General features: G+C 35.9%; 2 protein-coding genes across 13 annotated transcripts in view; one reads left to right on the top strand and one right to left on the bottom strand.

The window, feature by feature from the left end:
* The window catches only part of ARHGAP10 (Rho GTPase activating protein 10), a 119,592-nt gene extending 107,882 nt beyond the window's left edge, over positions 1 to 11,710 (top strand). For all 3 annotated transcript variants that reach the window (XM_088132780.1, XM_015887769.3, XM_088132781.1), the window contains one exon: positions 7,152 to 11,710. In XM_088132780.1, coding sequence (XP_087988906.1) covers positions 7,152 to 7,240 — 89 coding nt within the window. In that variant the 3' untranslated portion in view covers positions 7,241 to 11,710. The remainder of the gene's footprint in view (positions 1 to 7,151) is intronic.
* Positions 11,711 to 12,822: 1,112 nt separating this feature from the next.
* The window catches only part of NR3C2 (nuclear receptor subfamily 3 group C member 2), a 174,555-nt gene continuing 167,105 nt past the window's right edge, over positions 12,823 to 20,272 (bottom strand). For all 10 annotated transcript variants that reach the window (XM_088132768.1, XM_088132774.1, XM_088132775.1 and 7 more), the window contains one exon: positions 12,823 to 17,202. In XM_088132768.1, the coding sequence (XP_087988894.1) occupies positions 17,047 to 17,202 (156 nt within the window). In that variant the 3' untranslated portion in view covers positions 12,823 to 17,046. The remainder of the gene's footprint in view (positions 17,203 to 20,272) is intronic.

Below are 20,272 nucleotides of genomic sequence, written 5' to 3'. Positions count from 1 at the left end.
GGAGCGCTTAGCAAATACTGGCAAATCTTAGTTTCAAGCTGGCAAATCTAAGCCAAATCACAGGTTCTAAATTCAAAGAATCTAACCTAGGCAAATATAATGTCCTCCCAATAGCTATTCTTGAGGGGAAATTACAGAGTACTTTAGTTTTTGCATAATTAATTGTGAGTGCTTCACTACAATGTGCAGCTAAAACATGTAGAGCTCGCTTTAGATCATTTGGTGTCTGAGATAACAGCACGGCATCATCTGCGTATAGGAGAATTCCAGTGTGTCTGTCATTCAGTTTTGGAAGATGATGAGCTAGATCATTTATCTTGGCCACAAGAGGACTCACACATAGCCTGAACACTAGTGAAGCCAAGATACATCCTTGCTGATACTGACAAAAATGTCCTTAGTGGCAGGGATTAAATTAAAGTGGCTCCAGAAATGAATATGTTTTTAATAATTTCAAATATAGTAAGTAGAATATTTTACTATCAGAGATAATTGTTAGCTAAGCTGTGATATTTACTAAATCTGTAAAGCCATCTCATTATTTCTATTTGTCCTTCAACAGTCCTTGAGAAGAGTGTCTTTCCTGCATCTTTTCCTGATGCTTACAGTGGGGCAAAAAAGTATTTAGTCAGCCACCAATTGTGCAAGTTCTCCCACTTAAAAAGATGAGAGAGGCCTGTAATTTTCATCATAGGTATACCTCAACTATGAGAGACAAAATGAGAAAAAAAATCCAGAAAATCACATTGTCTGATTTTTAAAGAATTTATTTGCAAATCATGGTAGAAAATAAGTATTTGGTCACCTACAAACAAGCAAGATGTCTGGCTCTCACAGACCTGTAACTACTTTAAGAGGCTCCTCTGTCCTCCACTCGTTACCTGTAGTAATGGCAGCTGTTTGACCTTGTTATCAGTATAAAAGATACCTGTCCTCAACCTGTCCACAACAGTCACACTCCAAACTCCACTATGGCCAAGACCAAAGAGCTGTCGAAGGACACCAGAAACAAAATTGTAGACTTGCACCAGGCTGGGAAGACTGAATCTGCAATAGGCAAGCAGCTTGGTGTGAAGAAATCAACTGTGGGAGCAATAATTAGAAAATGGAAGACATATAAGACCACTGATAATCTCCCTTGATCTGGGGCTCCATGCAAGATCTCACCCTGTGGGGTCAAAATGATCACAAGAATGGTGAGCAAAAATCCCAGAACCACACGGGGGGACCTAGTGAGTGACCTGCAGGGAGCTGGGACCAAAGTAACAAAGGCTACCATCAGTAACACACTACGCCGCCAGGGACTCAAATCCTGCAGTGCTAGACGTGTCCCCCTGCTTAAGCCAGTACATGCCTGGGCCCGTCTGAAGTTTGCTAGAGAGCATTTGGATGATCCAGAAGAGGATTGGGAGAATGTCATATGGTCAGATGAAACCAAAGTAGAACATTTTGGTCTAAACTCAGCTCGTTGTGTTTGGAGGAGAGAGAATGCTGCGTTGCATCCAAAGGACACCATACCTACTGTGAAGCATGGGGGTGGAAACATCATGCTTTGGGGCTGTTTTTCTGCAAAGGGACCAGAACGACTGATCCGTGTAAAGGAAAGAATGAATGGGGCCATGTATCGTGAGGTTTTGAGTGAACACCACCTTCCATCAGCAAGGGCATTGAAGATGAAACATGGCTGGGTCTTTCAGCATGACAATGATCCCAAACACACCACCCGGGCAACGAAGGAGTGGCTTTGTAAGAAGCATTTCAAGGTCCTGGAGTGGGGTTGAGTCTCCAGATCTCAACCCCATGGAAAACCTTTGGAGGGAGTTGAAAGTCCGTGTTGCCCAGCGACAGCCCCAAAATATCACTGCTCTAGAGGAGATCTGCATGGAGGAATGGGCCAAAATACCAGCAACAGTGTGTGAAAACCTTGTGAAGACTTACAGAAAACATTTGACCTCTGTCATTGCCAACAAAGGATATATAACAAAGTATTGAGATGAACTTTTGATATTGACCAAATACTTATTTTCCACCATGATTTGCAAATAAATTCTTTAAAAATCAGACAATGTGATTTTCTGGATTTTTCCCCCCATTTTGTCTCTCATAGTTGAGGTATACCTATGATGAAAATTACAGGCCTCTCTCATCTTTTTAAGTGGGAGAACTTGCACAATTGGTGGCTGACTAAATACTTTTTTGCCCCACTGTATCTGCCCATGTAATTAGAATTCAGACACCGCAAAACCAGTTAATATTTATCACTAAATTCCCATATGCTTTAATAAGCCCTTAAATGAAGAATTAAGAAAATAATATATCATTTCTGCTGCTCTACTGATAATTTGAATTATCAAACTGACAGTACATCTATCAAATTGACATACTGCTAATAATAGCCACCTAAAATAAGTACTAAATTAGTGATTGACGTGAGGCACCACTTCCATAAAGGAAGATTCTGAGTATATATGGGTACCTTAAAAAAGTATTACTGTATATACTCACAGATTATCCCATTTGCAGATAATCCAAACCCAATTTTTGGGGCGTATACTGGCACTTAAAATTCTTGACTTATCCACGAATATATGGCATTCTATTTTTTTTCTTCTAAAGCCCCCAAAATGTAAAATTTAGCAGAAACAGCAATAGAGTGGGTGGAAGGGGACAGGTCATCTGAGAGCAAACAAGGATGAATAATTTTTCTTTAAGCAGTGGTTTTTCTCTTTATTCATGGAATTTGGTACAGATAGTCTTCAGTTAACTATGGTAATTGGGACCAGGAACTCTATCGCTAAGTGGTGCGGTCGTTAAATGTGACATCACGTGATTGCCATTTGCAGCCTCTTTCTGGCTTCCCCATTGACTTTGCTTGTTAGAAACCAGCAGTGAAAGTCACAAATGGCGATCATGTGACCATAGGATGCTGTGACAGCCACAACTTTAAGGACCAGCCATAAGTCGTCTTGTTCAAAGCCGTCGTAATTTCAAATGGTCATTGGACAAGTGGTTGTTAATCAAGGCCTGTATTAATATTTTAAATCTTAAGACTATAAAGCAAAAAATAGTGTTTTTTAATACTTTTTTCCCCCTTATTTTTCAGAGAATCAGGGCACATTGACTTGGGAAGAAAATACTTATATTTTCAGTATATCTCTTTGGCAATGGGGATATACACTAGGGGTATAGTGTAGCATTAATCTTTTAAGTTTTTTTTTCCTTTAAAGTTTATTATTTTCTGCCTTTTTTTTAATTTAATACCCTTTTGTGCATATTAGTAGTTGTGTTTGTTTTTATCAGGCAGTCAAAGGATATTATGGACAAAAAGGGGCTGGAGTTGAACACATTCTTATTATGTGCTGCCTAATTTGGTTATATGCAAGTTCATGTATAGAACTTACAAGCAACATGTTGATGTTGTTCACATATGTGTGTCATAGAATCACAGATGCAGAAAAAAGAACTTTTTGAAATGAAATTGTAATGATATATTATATAAAATGTGTTCATACCTTATAAGCATGCAATGACAAAAAGGCAAATGGGTTATATTAGCAGTAGCTCTAATTTTTTATTGTAGAAGGGTATTTTCTATGTTTTTTTGGTTTTAATCAAAACCTCTCATTATCAGATGCATTTTTAGTTTCCTTTAATGTCCATCCCATATAAAGATTGATTTTATGATTTTGAAACTTTCGTGATATAATGTATGTGTCATTTTTTTCTCTAAAATACATACAAGGAGAATTATTCTTTATTTATTCAGTACTAACATTTGAAAATGCCCAAATCTAAAACCAGTTACTTTTCTCTAAGCAGCTATATTTCTCTAAGCAGCTGTATTCTGCTTCTGCTATCCTTATTCTTTTTATATTTAATTCTGAAAAGAGAATCTGTTCCACTTTGCAAAGTGGGAGAAATAATTGCTGAATAGCTTCCTCTGAAACATTTCATTTATAATTCAGTTTTGCTGGGTATTTTAAGTGCTTGAATTGTTGTCTTTTTCAAGTCTTTTAATAACTTAGCTTTAATATCTTAAATATATGGGCTGGAAAATTTGAGTCATGCTCCAAATCTCTCTCAGAGATGCAGTGAGTTCTACACAGTGTCCAGCTGTAGTCATTAGGTGTTTCAACTAATAGTGTAATTGCTCCAAAATCAAAATATCCTAAAATATTTTACGTTGCAAGAATACTGTTTTATATTAGGCATCCTCATTTTCATCTAACCACTTAGATCTGTAAGATCAGAAAATATTACAGACTCTGAACATTCCTGTTGTTTTAAAGTATTTCAGTTATAAAGAATCTGGTAGTACCTTTTTTGACTAACACATTTTATTAAAATGCATAAGCTTTTATGAGCTGCAGCTCACTGCATCAGAGTGGCTAGACTGATATAGGGTTTAAACTGAGGTGAGGCAGGATGGGGAGAAAGAGAGGGGAAGACAGGTTGGTTATGGAGATGCAGATGACATATGAGACAGATTACAAGTACTTTATCATTTAATAATTGTAATGTGTTTAAAACCCATTGTGTTTGTTGAGACCTTCTGAGTTTGCCAGAAACTTTTGATGTACAAGTAGTCCCCATATTAAGAACGCCCAGTTTACAGACAACCCATAGTTAAGAACGGAACCTATTGTAGCAAAATTTAAATTAAATACACAATGGTTCGAGTTCATTACACATACTACTTATACAGTATTATACAGTAATACTGTTCCAGCTTACATACAAATTTGACTTAAGGACAAATTTGGGAACAGAACTCACTCTTAAACTGGGGACGACCTGTATGTGAGTTCAGCAGTTTCTTGTTCAGTGGTGGAGTTAAAGACCCACTTTTCCAAAACAATCACTTTGAGGCCTGATACTACTTTGGCCTTGTTTGGAGTCCTGATGTCAAACTTGGTTCCCCCCCCAAATAATTTTATTAAGAATTATAAATGAAAAGAATAAAAGCCAATATAAAATACAAAAAATGAAAACAGAAAAATAGGAAAAAAAATAAGGGAGTGGTGTGGGAAAGAAAAAAGAAGAGAGAGAAAAGAAAAATAAGTAACTTCCTCTTCATCCCAGCAAGTAAAGAGAATTTTAATAACTTATCATATCTAAATACAGCATAATCTCTCTTCTCCCCATAGCTCATCTCTTAAGTAAAAAAACAAAATCCAAATGCTTTGTCTATCATTCTTTTTCAGCAAAAGTCCAATAAGGACGACCAGATATAACTATTTTTCTCTTTTAGCCTTGATCAAACAGAGGGACCTTGTATTCCTTCCCAGAGTTTTTAAAAATATTCTTTAACCCCTTCAAAGAGAGTCCCAGAGGTAGTTTGCTGGTCATCTGTGTTTCAAGCAAAAATCTTTCAGAATGTTAACAGGTTTCTTTTGTATATCCAATAAGTAGAGTTTATCCTTTTGCTTGTTACTTGAAATAAAGTCCTTCGAAACCTTAACAGAGTTCTTTTGTATATCCAGTAAGAAAAAAAATATCCAAATCAGTTTCCTGGTTTTGTATCTGAACATATTCTTTAGGAAATAAACCATCCGTCAGCTCCATTTGTGTTGCATTTTAGTTTCCCTTCCAAGTAATTTCATAGATGTACTTATTTTATAACTTCATTACAACACGCTCTGTCCATCTTGTCAACTGATCCATTCTATTAAGAAGCTTAATAGAGATATTCAGAAGTTTGCAATATAGATTTCTGCTCCATATTGTTATCTGCTCCATACTCTTTATCCTCTAGCTCCCTCTAGTGTCCAACTGTCAAGGTCTCGTTATCGTAAAAAAGCCAAAACAGTTACCTTTTTCTCATAAGAAAATATCTTCTAATTAATTCAAAGCTATAATTCCAAATCCTTCTGGCCCCTTAATCCATTGTTTTTTAACTTTCCAAAATCCATATAGTAAGCACCCTTTTGCTGCATAGACCAAAACATTATTTTCAAAACTTTTAAAATAAAATTTATATTATCGTCCTGTAAGGAGGAGGAAACTCACCTGATGAATACAGTAAAACCTTGCTGGTCTGAAAGGTTTTAATTTCTCCAGTAAACATTACAAACCAGAAAAGTGATTAAGAAATGAAGCTTGCTTGAGCTTAATGTCTGTAAAAGGTAGCTTTGCAAGTGTGACCTTGATGTAATCCTGATTCCCAGCCACTCCACTCATAAGCCAACCACAAAATGGCAGTTTCTGTGGTCTACTCATGAATAGCGGCTGTCTGGAGTCATGTGGATAATCTCAACAATTTCTCCATTAAAGCCACAACTTTAAAGACCAGCTGGAAGTCTCGTTCAGTGCCTTCATAACTTCAAATGGTCGCCGAACAAATGGATGTTAACTGAGGACAACCTTTATTTAAGCTTTTAAATCTTGAGACTATAAAGCAAAAAATAGTTTCTGTAGTCTACTCATAAGTAGCAGCTGTCTGGAGTCACATAGGTAATCGCAATGATTTCTCCTTCTTCCAGAGAAATTCCCCTCATAAATGCTGTCCTGCTAACAAGCAGGATGTCAGCTTGCCATGGCACTCACAGGAAGTGTTGATGTCAAACTTGTGTTCATTAATTCTTTTGAGGAAAATTTGTCCAGTTTGTCCTACATAAAATCCAGAAGGGGTATTGCTTGCAGATGATGGCATATATCACATAAGATGAAAAGCATGTGTAGGTGCCTTTAATCTTGTATGTGTACTTGTTTGGGCCTGTGATGGTGGTGTTGGTGTAGACATGGGGGCAAAGTAGACCTCTGGGTTTGTTGTAGGGTCTGGTTCCCATGTTGGTTGTGAGAATCTGTTTCAGGTTTGCTGTGTGCATCTGATGAAGTTTGCTGTATGTTATAAAAGCTTATGCTTTTTAATAAAATAAAATGTGTTAGTTGGAAAATGTGTTGCCAGACTCCTCCTGATTTTTTGCCACCATAGACTAACAAGGCTCTCCTACAGTATTTCAACCATATGATTCTGTCCTCCACTATACATTTATGATTAGTGTTCCTGGAAAATGGAGATTCAAAAGATTGATTTTAATCTGTTATGTGAAATATTGGCTAAACAATTCTGAAAAAGTTTTATAAATTATGGATTAAACTAATTAATCTAATTAACATAAGTTTTTCTTCTTTCTTTCTCTCTTGTTCAGTGCATTTTTCACGAGAACCTGGCTGGTTAGAAGGAACTCTAAATGGGAAGAGAGGACTCATTCCGCAAAACTATGTCCAGTTTCTGTAGTTCTCTTCTGAATGCTTGGAAGATGTACATGGTATCCATGGATATAGATAGATAGGCATTGTATATTGATTTTCTTGGCTTCAGATACTTTTAATCAGTAAGAATTTGAGATTAATATCTTAATATGTATAAAGATTTAATAATAGGAACAATGCAATTGCATGTACTTTTATATGGAGTAGCAGGAAGAGAGAGAAGGTGATTTAATTTTATAAATAATACTTTGTAAAAACTAAGAGTTATATATATGTTTGCATGTGTGTGTTTGTAAGAACTTGAATCAAAGATCTGTTTAAGTTGTTAACCAAATACCAGTTAAAGAAGATCATAAAAATGTTTACTCTCCTTTTGTATTTTTAAATTTGAGAGGTATAAAACTTTGGAAAGTGGATTTGAAAAACACCTTTGCAAATACTACAGACAAAAACTTGGAAAATGTCATTTATATGGGCAATTCATTGTGAAGATTATAGTTGATCTAAAAAAGGTAAAGTTCTTCAAGTTGAGCTCAAGTCCAGATGCCTTCATGAGTACAGCCATGTAACTTACTTAACAACAATATGGGAATGGTTTGCTCTTGCCTTATGGGGTTTCCTTTTTTATTTCCTGCTGTAATCTACAGTCCTGGTAGCCTCTGGAGGACTCCCATCCAAGTACTAACCAGGCTGGATGCATTATATTAACTGAATATCCCTTAGTTTGAAAATGAATAAATCAGATGGAAAAAGTGATGAACTTAAATCTGCAGAAGGGATGAATCATATGTGATTTTCAAATGTCCAGAGTATGAAAATAAATCTATATAAATTATGTAGCTTCACTTAAATGTATATATGCTGTTGCATGCAAAAGCTTAGGCAACCCTGCATGTTTCAATTAATAGCTAAGCATACAAAAATTGACATAACTTCTACAGGGTACAAGGTTAAACAAGCATCTTATTGCAAATTTGAATGCATGCTTACTATATATTTGTAAATGTTTAAGATTCAAAGAAGATGAAAACAGTAAATACGGTAGGTGCAGAAGTTTGGACACTCTTTCTGTCAGTACTTTGTAACATCTCCTTCAACAGACAAAACAGCTTCCAGGGGTAGCCATCTTTAAATGTTTCTCTTCTTGATTTTGAAACTTTATTACTCTTCCTTGTAGAGTTCTTGTAGCTCAGAAATTTTCTTAGGGCTACTTGCATGTTTTGCATGTAAGTACTTCATAGTCGATTTGAGGGTATGTGTCAGATTATTGTCTTACTAAAATATCCAACCTAAACATAGTTTCTGTTTCTTCCATGACTGGATATTATCTTCTAGGTTTTGTTGATGGTTAGTTGAAAGTTCTGCCCTGCAGTATTCACTGTTTTATTATTTTTAATCTCTATGAAAACAACTGCATACAAATAGTAAGTGTGCATTCAAATTTGCAGAGCTATGTTGGTATAACTTTGTACCATGCAGAGATTGGGTCAGCTTCTGTTCACTTACGATTCATTGAAATATAATTTAACCAGAGAGGCCAAAATTTTTGTACAATCCCCTGAGAACCATTGATTAAATGAAATATAAACTGTAAGAATCATACTTATTACTGATTTGAGAACTTTTTCTCTACTGTCTTTGGAAAGGGTATTTACTATATTTCCTATCAGTTGGTGGAAATTCGGTTTTTTTCTCCAAGTTCAACCAGGAACTGTTTAAATCCTAAGGATAATGTAAATGAATTGAATAGATGGGAGACTACTTAATTATTTCCCATGTAACTGTCTTGAATCTTCTGTTACCACATTTTCCATACAGAAGATGAAAAATAAGACAACCTTATCTTTCTGTAATAATTTAGTGTTAATTACCCCCTAGCTATTTTGAGGGTTTCTAAAAGTTAGAAACATCTAGTTTGAATCTTAAGTTATACACAGTACAGTGCAGTGCATAGTTCCAGTGAATATGACTGTGTTAAGCTTCAAAATACTAATTTAAAATCATGTTAATAATAATATATGAAAAAATATTTTAATATACTGTTCACTTGTGATGTAAATTTCCACACATTTTAAGTCATGATATCACTTAAATGTACCACTTTTTAAAGAAAAATAGTTGGAAGTATTTGGATTTTGAGGACAGGAAAGAGAAACAGTAGAAATACTTATTTTAAGTATTTGAATAATGGTTTTTACCAACGTGTACATCAATTGATCTTACTTTGCATGATCAGTAAGTTCTTAATGACTTTCAGCCAAAACTACTGTCTCAGTTGGAAAATGCTGATTCTGAGATTATAGTGAGAGATGTGAAAAAATTATCTTTGGTGGCTGATTTATGAAGTGCTATAGCCAATGAACAGAATGAAAGCCGTATTTTTATTTGTACAGCACTTTTCAAATGTTTTGCTTGCTTAAACTTTTAAAACTGCCTTCTACCATAGCTATCTGAGATAATGCATATACGGGACCTAATCTATTAAAAACTGGAGTGTGCATTTCCCTTGATACATGTACATGACTTTGTGCAGCTATCTATACTAAGTCTTGACCACAAGTCCTTCAAGTCTTGAAGGCAGAGCGCTGTTTAAGAAGATCATGGTATTTTTCCCAGATAGATTGGATCACAGTTTTCTTCAGAGCTACAGGAATCAGCACATTAGGACTATTTATGTTACAAAAGTGATTTGGAAGAAGTGATTTAGAGCAAGTAGAACAGCTGTTTGCTACTTATGAAAACAGCCATATCTTTTTTCAGCTTGCAAAGAAATCTGAGAAATCATGGCTGCTTTTGTCAGTAGTAGAAAGATGCTGTGCTTGTACAGGTTCTAAAGCGCTACTTCCAAATCATTTTTGACATATGCAGATTGCCATACAGTTACATGCATAATCCTACAATGAAGAAAAGGATATTCAAACATGTTTCAAGGTTGCAATCATGATAGCTACACTCAGTTCATCCTCAATAAAGCTTGCTACCAAACACACATTAGTAGGAAACTTATCTCTGCGTCATAATCCAAACTTGGATCACATGATCCCTGCATTTTACTGGATTGCTCAATAAAACTATGTTGTAATGAAGAAAATTAGGCAAATACTAGTTTTTAAATAGTAAATTCATAGGAGTATAAGATCTTCACTATTGTTAACCTTAAAAAAATCAAATTAAAAATTGTTTGAAAAACAAATCACAACTATACTTTTACATTATTTTCTTTAATTAGGTTTAACTGACAATCATTGGCTGTTCTTTTGTCCAGAACTGTACAGCCCTTTGAGTGTACACAAATTATTTCCAGATGGCACAGTTGTGATCCAACATAGTGCTGCTTCTTTAGTCCAACTGGAACTCTCCCAGACTGTGGGGCATTAATATAGTTCTTTGTATCTAAAGCTATAATCAGTGCCAGATAGCTTTAAGGTGATTCTACTTGGGAGATCATCAAGCAGTTTGGAAATGTTACCCAAAATAGCACAGATGCCTGTGGAATAATGTAATGGAAATCAGGTTGTTTGAACTATTACAAGGGCAACTGAGACACACACACTGTTCTGAGCTCCTTCCTTTCTCTCTCCTTTGTAGCCCCAGTATAATGATTGTACTCAAGGGACATAGAGTCCCCATGATGCCTTTAGCTAGCACACAAAAGTATGCTCATAATTTTCTTCATGCAGGCATGAACCTGATTAATCAAGATTCTTTGGGGTGATGCATAAAAAACTATAGACCTTTTCACAATTTCATGGAATAGTTGAGAATTGTGGTGGCAACAAGCATTCTACTCTCCCTTAAGTTTGGAGTAGAATAATTTAGATTGCTAATATGGTATCGTTCAGTTACATCTTTCTAATGAAAAGATCCAGTTCAAGAGTTTAAAAAATAGCTGCTTTTCAATGACCTCAGTGAAGCAGTATTATTTAGAAACAAAAGCGGAAATAGGCCTCTGTCCCAAGGCTGGATCTGAGAACTTTTTTATACAGAATGTACTAGAGCAATTAACATAAGCAGAAAATTCAAGAGTAATGTTTCTTAAATACTATTACTTTTGCAGGTGGTGTAGTGCTTAGGTAACTAAGAGGGGCCCAGGATCACACCTTTTCCCTGCGTAGGATCTAGAACCAGGAACAGTGGCCAAAGGATTGCTGCTGATGTAGTAAAGACTTACGCTGTAGGGGCCCCACAGTCCAGTTTAATGTAGACAATTGTGTGGCTGTGTCATTGTTAGAACTTATACAATTTGTGTACTGTTGGGGTCCTTAAAATGTATCTCCATCTCATCAGTTATACATACTTTACTAAAAGTCATTAGAGGAAAGTTCCTAGCTTGTCAAATTGAGATAGAGAATTTTCTATAATCATCTACTTTTTTCTAGTAGTATGTTATTAGCATACCAAGTGCCACACATGTGGAGAGGGCATTCTTGGCTGTTGCCATGTGATGAAGCATTTAAAATCTTCCAAAAGGCAGGAAGGTAATGTCCTAGAACAATGAAGATGCAATTCATCAGACTTTTAAGGTGAATAGTGATTCTGATTTTCATTTACATTGTTGAAACAACAAAAATTCAAAAGGAGAACGTGCAGAGAAAAAAAGTTTTGATGGTTCCAAATTTGTAATATCTGTTTGAACAAGACTCTCTGTCCTTCTCTATGGTTGCTTCACATACTGTACTAAATCATTGTGCAATTTCTTTGGTTTGGCTTATGTGTTAATCCAATCATCAATGCTTTAGTCACTAAACTGCAGTTAAGCCATGGCTTGGTGTGTTATGTGAATCTCAAAGGCACTTCAAAAGCCTTTTGCCCTGTTCAGACATAGCAACATAAACTCTATTGGTGATCAGAGAAAACAGGTTTTTTTGAGCAGACATATTCTACCATATCACTCCACCATTGCTCTCCAATGGAGAATTGCCTCTTCCTATGTTCTCTGCAAGATTCAGAGCCTTTAACTCCATGCAATTAAGAACTCTGAGAAAATCTCTACAGCCAATTTTTGCTTCATGTGATTTAGAAGCCTGGAAAACTGGGATTCTAATGTGACACACTTCCATAGCTAGACAGAAGTGGTGCTGCTCTGTTGCCACTAGCCCTTTACACACAGAGGGCATGACAATAGCAAAGAATAGGATGAAAGTCAACTTGCATGTCCACCCATGCTCAGAATATCAAAAAAGAAACATAGCTAATCTAGTTTTGTTTGGAAAAGAAATCTTCCCCCACCCACAATGAGTCACAGCTATATCAGTACAGCTATCACTGAACATACTAGCCCTCTAGTTAGTTACGTGTCTACTCAGAAGTTCTACTGCAGTTAAAGAGGCTTAGCTCTATGTGAGGGATTTTAACTGCCGTGTTAGAAGTGAGTTGCCCCTTTTGTGCACTTTAAAGAAATGTCCAGTATCGCAGAGTCAAATGAAGTAACATCATCATAAGCCTGCATATTATTAAAAGCAAAAATTCAGACGTGTAGGAGACACAAGAGTGACATAAAACAACATCCTGGACATAATATATTGCATTCCAGTGCATCTCTGCCTGATGAAACAGATGCATAATCAGATTAGTCTGACCGATACCAAAGCACAAGAGATTGCTATGATCACACCATTTTAATTTGTGTATATTTATACAACTTATAAAAATTATGTACTTAAAGACAATAACATAAAGGCCAAACAGTAATTTTGTATTTATTCAAAAGGTTTAAACATACAGAAGCAAGCTCCTAATTATTAATGCATCATTATGCATAGATGTTGCTGTTTTATACTGTAGTGCTGGCTGCTTTTTATTTTTCATCCAGTAATAATAAGACACAACCACCAAGAACTTCCCCTGCACAAGTGCTAAGTTCCCGGTGGAATGTGCTCTTCAACTCCATGAACTTTGAAACATTACTCTGAGAATCCTGGCATTATAACTGCTGCCTAACAAGTTAGTCATCTGCCAGATAACATTGCACCCTTCCTTCCTTTCTTTCTCCCCTCTATCAAAAATGTCACATATTTACTAGACAATTAAAAGTGCATTAAATGTAGAATGGTTTAAATTCAGAAAGGTTTCGAAAAGTCAGTGAAAATACCACCCTGTGAATTAGATTTTTGCATTATTGATTATAAAGTATATTTTATTTAAGATTTTGATATTGCAAGCTTTTAGTCCTTTTTCGGTTTTGTTCTGTGCAACAAGATGGTTACACACTGCAATGCAATATTATTCTTGAAATACCCACTGCAGTAAATTAAAACTATTTTACATTTATATGAATACAATGTTCTTGCTGTATAATTTCAGTCATTGCCACAAAATCATTACACTCAATCAACACAATTATTTTCACATTTTGAAGTTGTTTATCTTATTTTGCAGGAGACAAATATCTATTTCCTTCTAAGTATAATGTACTCCTGATACCTTCCTTTCATTTGAAGTTCATTTTAATGATTTCTAAGCAATAATCAATGGTTTCGTGAACAGGTGATTAAACAATTTATTATAATCTGCATACTTCTTTTTTTTTGCAAAGACAGCTATTTTGCATAAAGTTATAAATTGTTTTAAAACTAATTTAGTGTTTTATTCATGACAGTTCTGAGATTTATGAATTGTACCACAATTAAATGCAATAAGGTACAAAAAATAAGAGTAACCAGACAACGGACATCTACCAGTGGATTTAAAAAAAAGAAAAGAAAATATGGCTTTAATATTTTAATCAAGCAAAGTTACTTGGAGATAGAAAAATATTCAGTAACTTCGCTAATAAAAAAACAGCTGCATCATTTACCACAAACCTGGATAATTTGAAACTCCAATTTCAGTAAGTTTTTTTTTTAAAAAAAAACTTAATAAAAAGGATTGTTTGGGACTACTATAAACAATCATGTTGCATGCTATATATTTTTATCACTGTAGAAATGCAGTTTTATATTGCTGTGCAGTCCAAACAGTTGATAAATGATTTTGATTTTCAAAACTGCAAATGAGTTTAACTTCCATTCATTTCAGCTGGAATTAAGTTCAGCTAGTATTGTCAGGATCCAACCCAATATATGGCTGTGTAATTTATATCTTGATTCTTCTGTGTTTCCATAATTCAGAAAACTGTATGGCTCAAAAAAGGTCATCTTGAATTGAATTCAGTTCTGCTTATCTACCGCTGGGATTAACAGTACTGGCAGATCAGATTCTCCCTTCCCCTATATTCCTCCCAAAGCTGTTTCAGATGGGTGGGGATCCTTAGAGGAAACCTGGGGATGAGTTTGTGCGCACAGGAAAACTGGTTTGAGTAGAAGTCCATTTGCATGGTATGGACTTAGCTAAATTTTGTGGATGCAAGATGGAAATGCAAATACCTGTTCAAGTTTCAGAAACTTGATGTACATTTGATTGTTGAGAAAATAATGAAAATAATGGTAGAATCCAAGGAATTACTTAGGCTTCTATTCATGCTGCATAACTGCTTTTGAATACTTTTAAAAGTAGTTTGGACATAAGGAGATTTGTTGCTGAATGCAGAAGGTTCCAAGGAACACACCCAAACTTTAGGCACGCCTAAAAAAAACTTTTGGATCCCAGCTTTGGTTATTAATAACACAGTGCTAAGCATGGTTACTGAGAAGTAATTCCACTGGGACGTATTCTCAAATAATTGTACATAGGATTTCAGCCTAAGAGATCCTTTATTTTTCTCAAATTAAAGAAGCTATCTAGACATTGGTTTAGAGAAAGATAACTGACAATTATTGTATGTAATATGAATTATAAGTTTTGTTTTAATAATTATGCTCCATATTTAAATTATTCATATGATATATCATAATGATGATCACCCTAAAAAAGACAGTCTGCCAGTAATATAGTTTTAAAGGAGATCCAGATTTTGAAAGTTTGTAGCCAGCTGGGTAACCTTGGGCCAGTCACTTTCTCTCAGCCCTAGGAAGGAGGCAATGGCAAACCACTTCTGAAAAATCTTGCCAAAAAAACTGCAGTCTTGTCCAGGCAATCTCTGAGAATTGGACATGATTGAATGGATTAAAAAAAAAACACTATATTTTCGGGCTCATTTTAAGAATAGCACTATATTTTGTACTAAATTAGGTTTCAATTCTATACACAGTTACTGAGGTACTGACCTAAAAATCAGGAGAGTCAATAGCACCTATTCTTGTATCATTCCAAATGTGTCTAGGAAGTAGGATAATTTTTATTTCCACTTTTATATTCAGATTTATTGTCCACATTTTTGGCAATATACATTGATCCCAGTTCTTTAGCCACAATTTTGATATAAACCCCAAAATAAAACCCCAAAATGAGTAGATCACTATACTCTGAAGGTCTTTGTACTATTAATGAGACTTGCTTGGAGGGCAATGTGTATGAGGGTTTTGTTTAGGTTTGCCTGTGTGTAGAACCAGGGCCTTCAGATTGAACAGGTTGGGTAGCAGAATCTCATTTGATCCTGGGATGCCAATCTTTTAAAAAAAAATGGGCACAATTCATCATATAGCTGACTTAAATAGGCTCCACTGAAATGGGAACCATATTAGCCCCACAGCTTTATTAGCTTCAATGGAACACGTAGAGAACAATGTCTTGGTGGATTCTGTCCTTTGAAATTTGTCGTTAGATAAAATGTGTATAAAGCTGCAAACACAGCGAGAGGCCTGAAGCAGACTCATTGTGCTCAAAGGATGTAAAAAGTAGTAGGCAAATGCTGAGGAAGTTGGACGGAAAAAAGAACAACTGGAAACAATTATGGGTGGTTATTTACAACAGACATTGTGAGATAGTAAATTAGATATGATGCTAAAAAGGCACAGCTTTCCCTTTCTTAAATACACTGTAAACGGTTCATTATGCATGCAGAACAATTCACTTTACAAAAATAAAAAAAAAGAAAAAAACCTTGTGTTTAGACAAAAAGAGTAATTAAATAGTCTCCAGCAAAATAGAATTCTTCCAAAAATACTTTCCCATTCATCCTATTAACCATTAAAGATTTTAGGTCTCATTTACAAAAGTTCCTTATACCATTTGTTTCAGGTCCTTCAATTTATACATACAGCATTGTACAGTACAGCAAAAGACTGCAAAAAATTATTGGTAAAGCCAGCACAATATACTATAAATTGAAACTGAGGCATTTGTTTTAACATCTTATCCTTTCAAGTTAAATAATAAATGAACACTTAACACAGTGTAGATCATCTATGATGGATAACATGGGATAACAAATGCCGCAAGTGAATATACCAAGATTATTCCACACCAAAATGTTCCATTATCTATTTTACACATCCAGGAATTTGATTTTGTTTCTCTGTGTGTATGTGTTTGCGTATAGTACAAGAATTAATGCCCCATATTGACTTTATTCGTGTGCAAACCAATGGTAAGCTTTTTTAAAGTTCATAATAGTTCTTAAACCCTTTTAAAACAAGCAAACAATATCAGAAACTACATGACATATTTAAAATGTTCTTCTGTTAATATATCAAAATCAAGGAGTTATTTGACTAGATATGGCTTTTCATCCAGAGGAACAGGAATATTTCTTTTTTTTAAATGCTGGGAGTATTTGGGATGGCCTGATGTTCATAAACATCTTGGCTATTTTGTCTTACCAAGTTCAGATAAGATGCTTGTTTTCCATCCTCCAAACCTTCATATCGTCTTTAGACTACTGAGACACCGTTGAACAATTTTGGACAGCACATTTTAAATGTGGCTTCTTGGGTCCTTCATGGGTGTGGAATAGCACAGGGGAACTTAAGGCAAAGTTTTTTCTTTTTCTTTTTTCCATTAAGACATGTTCTGTCACTTCCTGTGGAAGTAGAGGGGCTTGGCATTCCCAGATTCCACTTTGGGTAACTGGTCACTGATGATTTCTACCAGCATGGCTGGAAACTCCACTTTGAGAGCTTGAGACTCTCGGAAGGTGTAAAAACAAAATTCCAGCAAATCGCTAACAAGCTGAAATGGAATGGGAGAAAAAAGTCAGGAATGGTGAGCATTAACGGATGTTGAAATAGTTTGGAATACTGAACAAGCAACGTGACACACATAGTACAAGAGATGAAACTTTAGGGCTGTGCAAATACTGAAAAGAAGGGTGGTGAAACACCTGAGAGCAGCGTTCCTCAACCTTGGCCACTTTAAGATAGGTGGATTTCAACTCATGGCTGGCTGGGGAATTCTGGGAGTTGAAGTCCACCTATCTTAAAGTGGCCACGGTTGAGGAACGCTGCCTGAGAGCACATCTGAAGCTCCTCTCTTTGAACCCTTAAATAACTCCTGTCTTTTTTCAGGCTTGCACATTTGTCTGACTGCTGCCTGTGAATCTTTATACCTGCATGTGCTTGCACAGCCACCTCACATGTGAAGACACCTAGAAGCAATTTCCAAAGCAGCAATGCAAACCTTGACAAAAACTAACTGTTGTAATGCTTTGAAAATGGCTGCTTTGTATACGCTCTAGCATGTTGTGAACCACCTCTTTTACAGCATTTGCACAGCCTTACAATGTTTCTTCCCAGATCTCGGCTTATAAAAAGTAGCTATGAACTGAAGAAAATTACTTCTGCTTCGGGTTCACTGAAAAAAACCTAGCATATAATTTACTCTGGATTGTAGCAAACATCTTGGTTTTACCGTCATGGACTGGGAGTAGAGCAGAAAGAGAAAATGGAATTCTTTAATCAGAAGGATGCTGCCATTTTCCAAATACTTTTGGCTGCTTAACAAAAATGGAAATTTTTGCCACATGCATCTTCCTTTTTTTTTATTTCTGATTGTGCACATTTTATGTTTGAAGTGAGTGGTTTAAACCTGTGAAACTGCCTCTAATTGTCCTAAGGTTGTAGTCTTTACTTTTAGCCTCATTTTTTATACAAACCTTGAAGGCAAGGTTTGGAAAACTCATTAAACTACATCTAGTTTACAACCATTTCCTTTATTCTCAGGAGCTTCTCTTTGTTATAAATAATGTTTCTCTTTCATTGGCCTTTTACTAATAAATCACATAAAAAGTAACAGAAAATCCATGAAATACACGTACAATAAACTTTTCTAAATTACACATACTTTTCTAACAATACACTCTAACTGAGTGTGCCCTATTTCCATTAGCTATATACCCTACACTATTTCAAAATTTAAAGGAGAAAAAGTTTGAACTTTCAGTCTGATATGCAGGACTCCACAAGCCTTTTTGGATCATGGGCACAGTTGGAATTTGGAAGGATGCCGCTGGCACCATCATCAAGTTGGTGCTATAGAGTGGGAGTGTATGCATTTACCAAATAGCTTCTGTGTTGGAAGTGCGTCAGTCATAAAGTACCTATTTTAGTGAGGCTGAGAGAATTCCTAAAGCCAGAGATGGAGTCTAACCACCAAAAGTAAAACTGGTTTTTTAAACCATTTGCTCCAAAAAACATACCTTTCAAAGAAGGAGAACAGACCCATCACAGACCCATCATGCTCTTCATCCCTAAATCTATTTCTCTGTGTTAATCCAGATTCCTGCCTTCACCTGCCTTCCTTTTAAAGCTGCATTCCTACACATTCTTCTGGGCAACTGAGATTGCTCTGCCTTGGCCATACAATAGTCTCCCCACTGCTAGATTTTGTTTCACAAACGTATCTCTGAAAGCTGCTTTGCTGTATCTCCTAGGTTCAACAGAGAATTTATGGTGATGAAAGAAGGCAGGCAGAAGCAATTTAAGGAAAAAGAGAAAAGAAGACAGAAAGGAGGTTAAAAAGTAGGAGAAAATGAAAATAAAGATGCAATGGGCAATGCAAAGCAATGGGAACGTGGGATGAAAAGGATGGGATGCTGGGCAGATAGAAGAAAAGGAAAAAAAACATGTATTTGTCTACAGTGGAAGGAAGAAATAAGAAGGATAACATGAACAGACAGCACAAAATCTCTAAGTTTGTACAATAACCTAATTGGGTTGTGGGCAGAATTAATGTACCGTATGAAGCTAAAAATGTTGTTTCACTCAAATCAGTGCCGGGCAGCAATGTCATGCTAACATGAACAAGAGTTAATAGATGGTGAACCCTTTTTTCCTGGGCCAGAGAAGCAAGACAGCTTCTCAGGGAACTCCCTTCTTCCAACCTAGGCAATTGAAGATGGGAGTAAAGCGAGCAACAAGATGATGGGTGCATACATCTCATTTTCTGTCTCTTTCTTGGTCCTCTGAGCTCAGTAGTTTGTCACTGTTTTTTTTTTTGAACTATAGTCCCCAGAACTGGAACCACAGTCCAAGTGGAATCTGATCAGAGCATAATGGAACAACTACAATGTGCTTTATGTTTCTGTTAGAAGACAGCATTTGCCTTTTCAGCGGCTGCATCACAGGACTGATGTTTAACTTTGGTCAGTAAGGACACTCAGATTCTTTTCACATTTACTACTGCCAAGCCAGGCTTCCCTAACTTATACTTACGCCTTTCATTTTTCCTATCTAGATGTAAACTTTACATTCTCCCTGTCAAATTACATTCCATTCATTTTAGCCCACTGCTGAAGTACCTCTCGAATATTTTTCTCCTCTAAAATATTTGCTACTCCCCGCCCCCAGCTGTGTGTCATCTGCAAACCTTGTAAGTATCCTCTGAACTCCATCATCCAGATCCTGGTGGCATCTCACTTCCCTTCAAGCTTATTAGCAAGCACTCTTTGAGTGTAGTCATAGTCATCTGTGAATCTAACATCTAAAGTAGCTCACATTTTACCATTTTATTAAGCAGAATGCAATCAGAGGCTCTGTCAAAGGCTTTGCTCAGCTCCAGTTACACTATGTCTGTGACATTCCTCTTATCTACTAAGCTAGTAATATTATCTAAAATGGTTATAAGGTTCAGTTGCCAGAATTTCTTTGAGACAAACTCACCCTGGCTCTTGTTAATCATTCTATGGCTACCCAAGCACTCACAAATATTTGATTTTAATCCCACTATGATCCTGCAATTCTCAGCAGTTATAATGTCAGAGTAAAAATAAAACTAATAAAATTAAAACATACAATCCAAACTG

The sequence above is a fragment of the Python bivittatus genome, unplaced genomic scaffold, assembly GCF_059951505.1.
Source record: "Python bivittatus isolate LINGU-HERP-01145 unplaced genomic scaffold, Pbiv_v1 ctg000070_np1212, whole genome shotgun sequence".
NCBI classification, from domain to species: Eukaryota; Metazoa; Chordata; class Lepidosauria; order Squamata; family Pythonidae; genus Python; species Python bivittatus.
The sequence above is the reverse complement of the archived record's forward strand: the minus strand, read 5'-3'. Positions and strand labels throughout refer to the sequence as shown.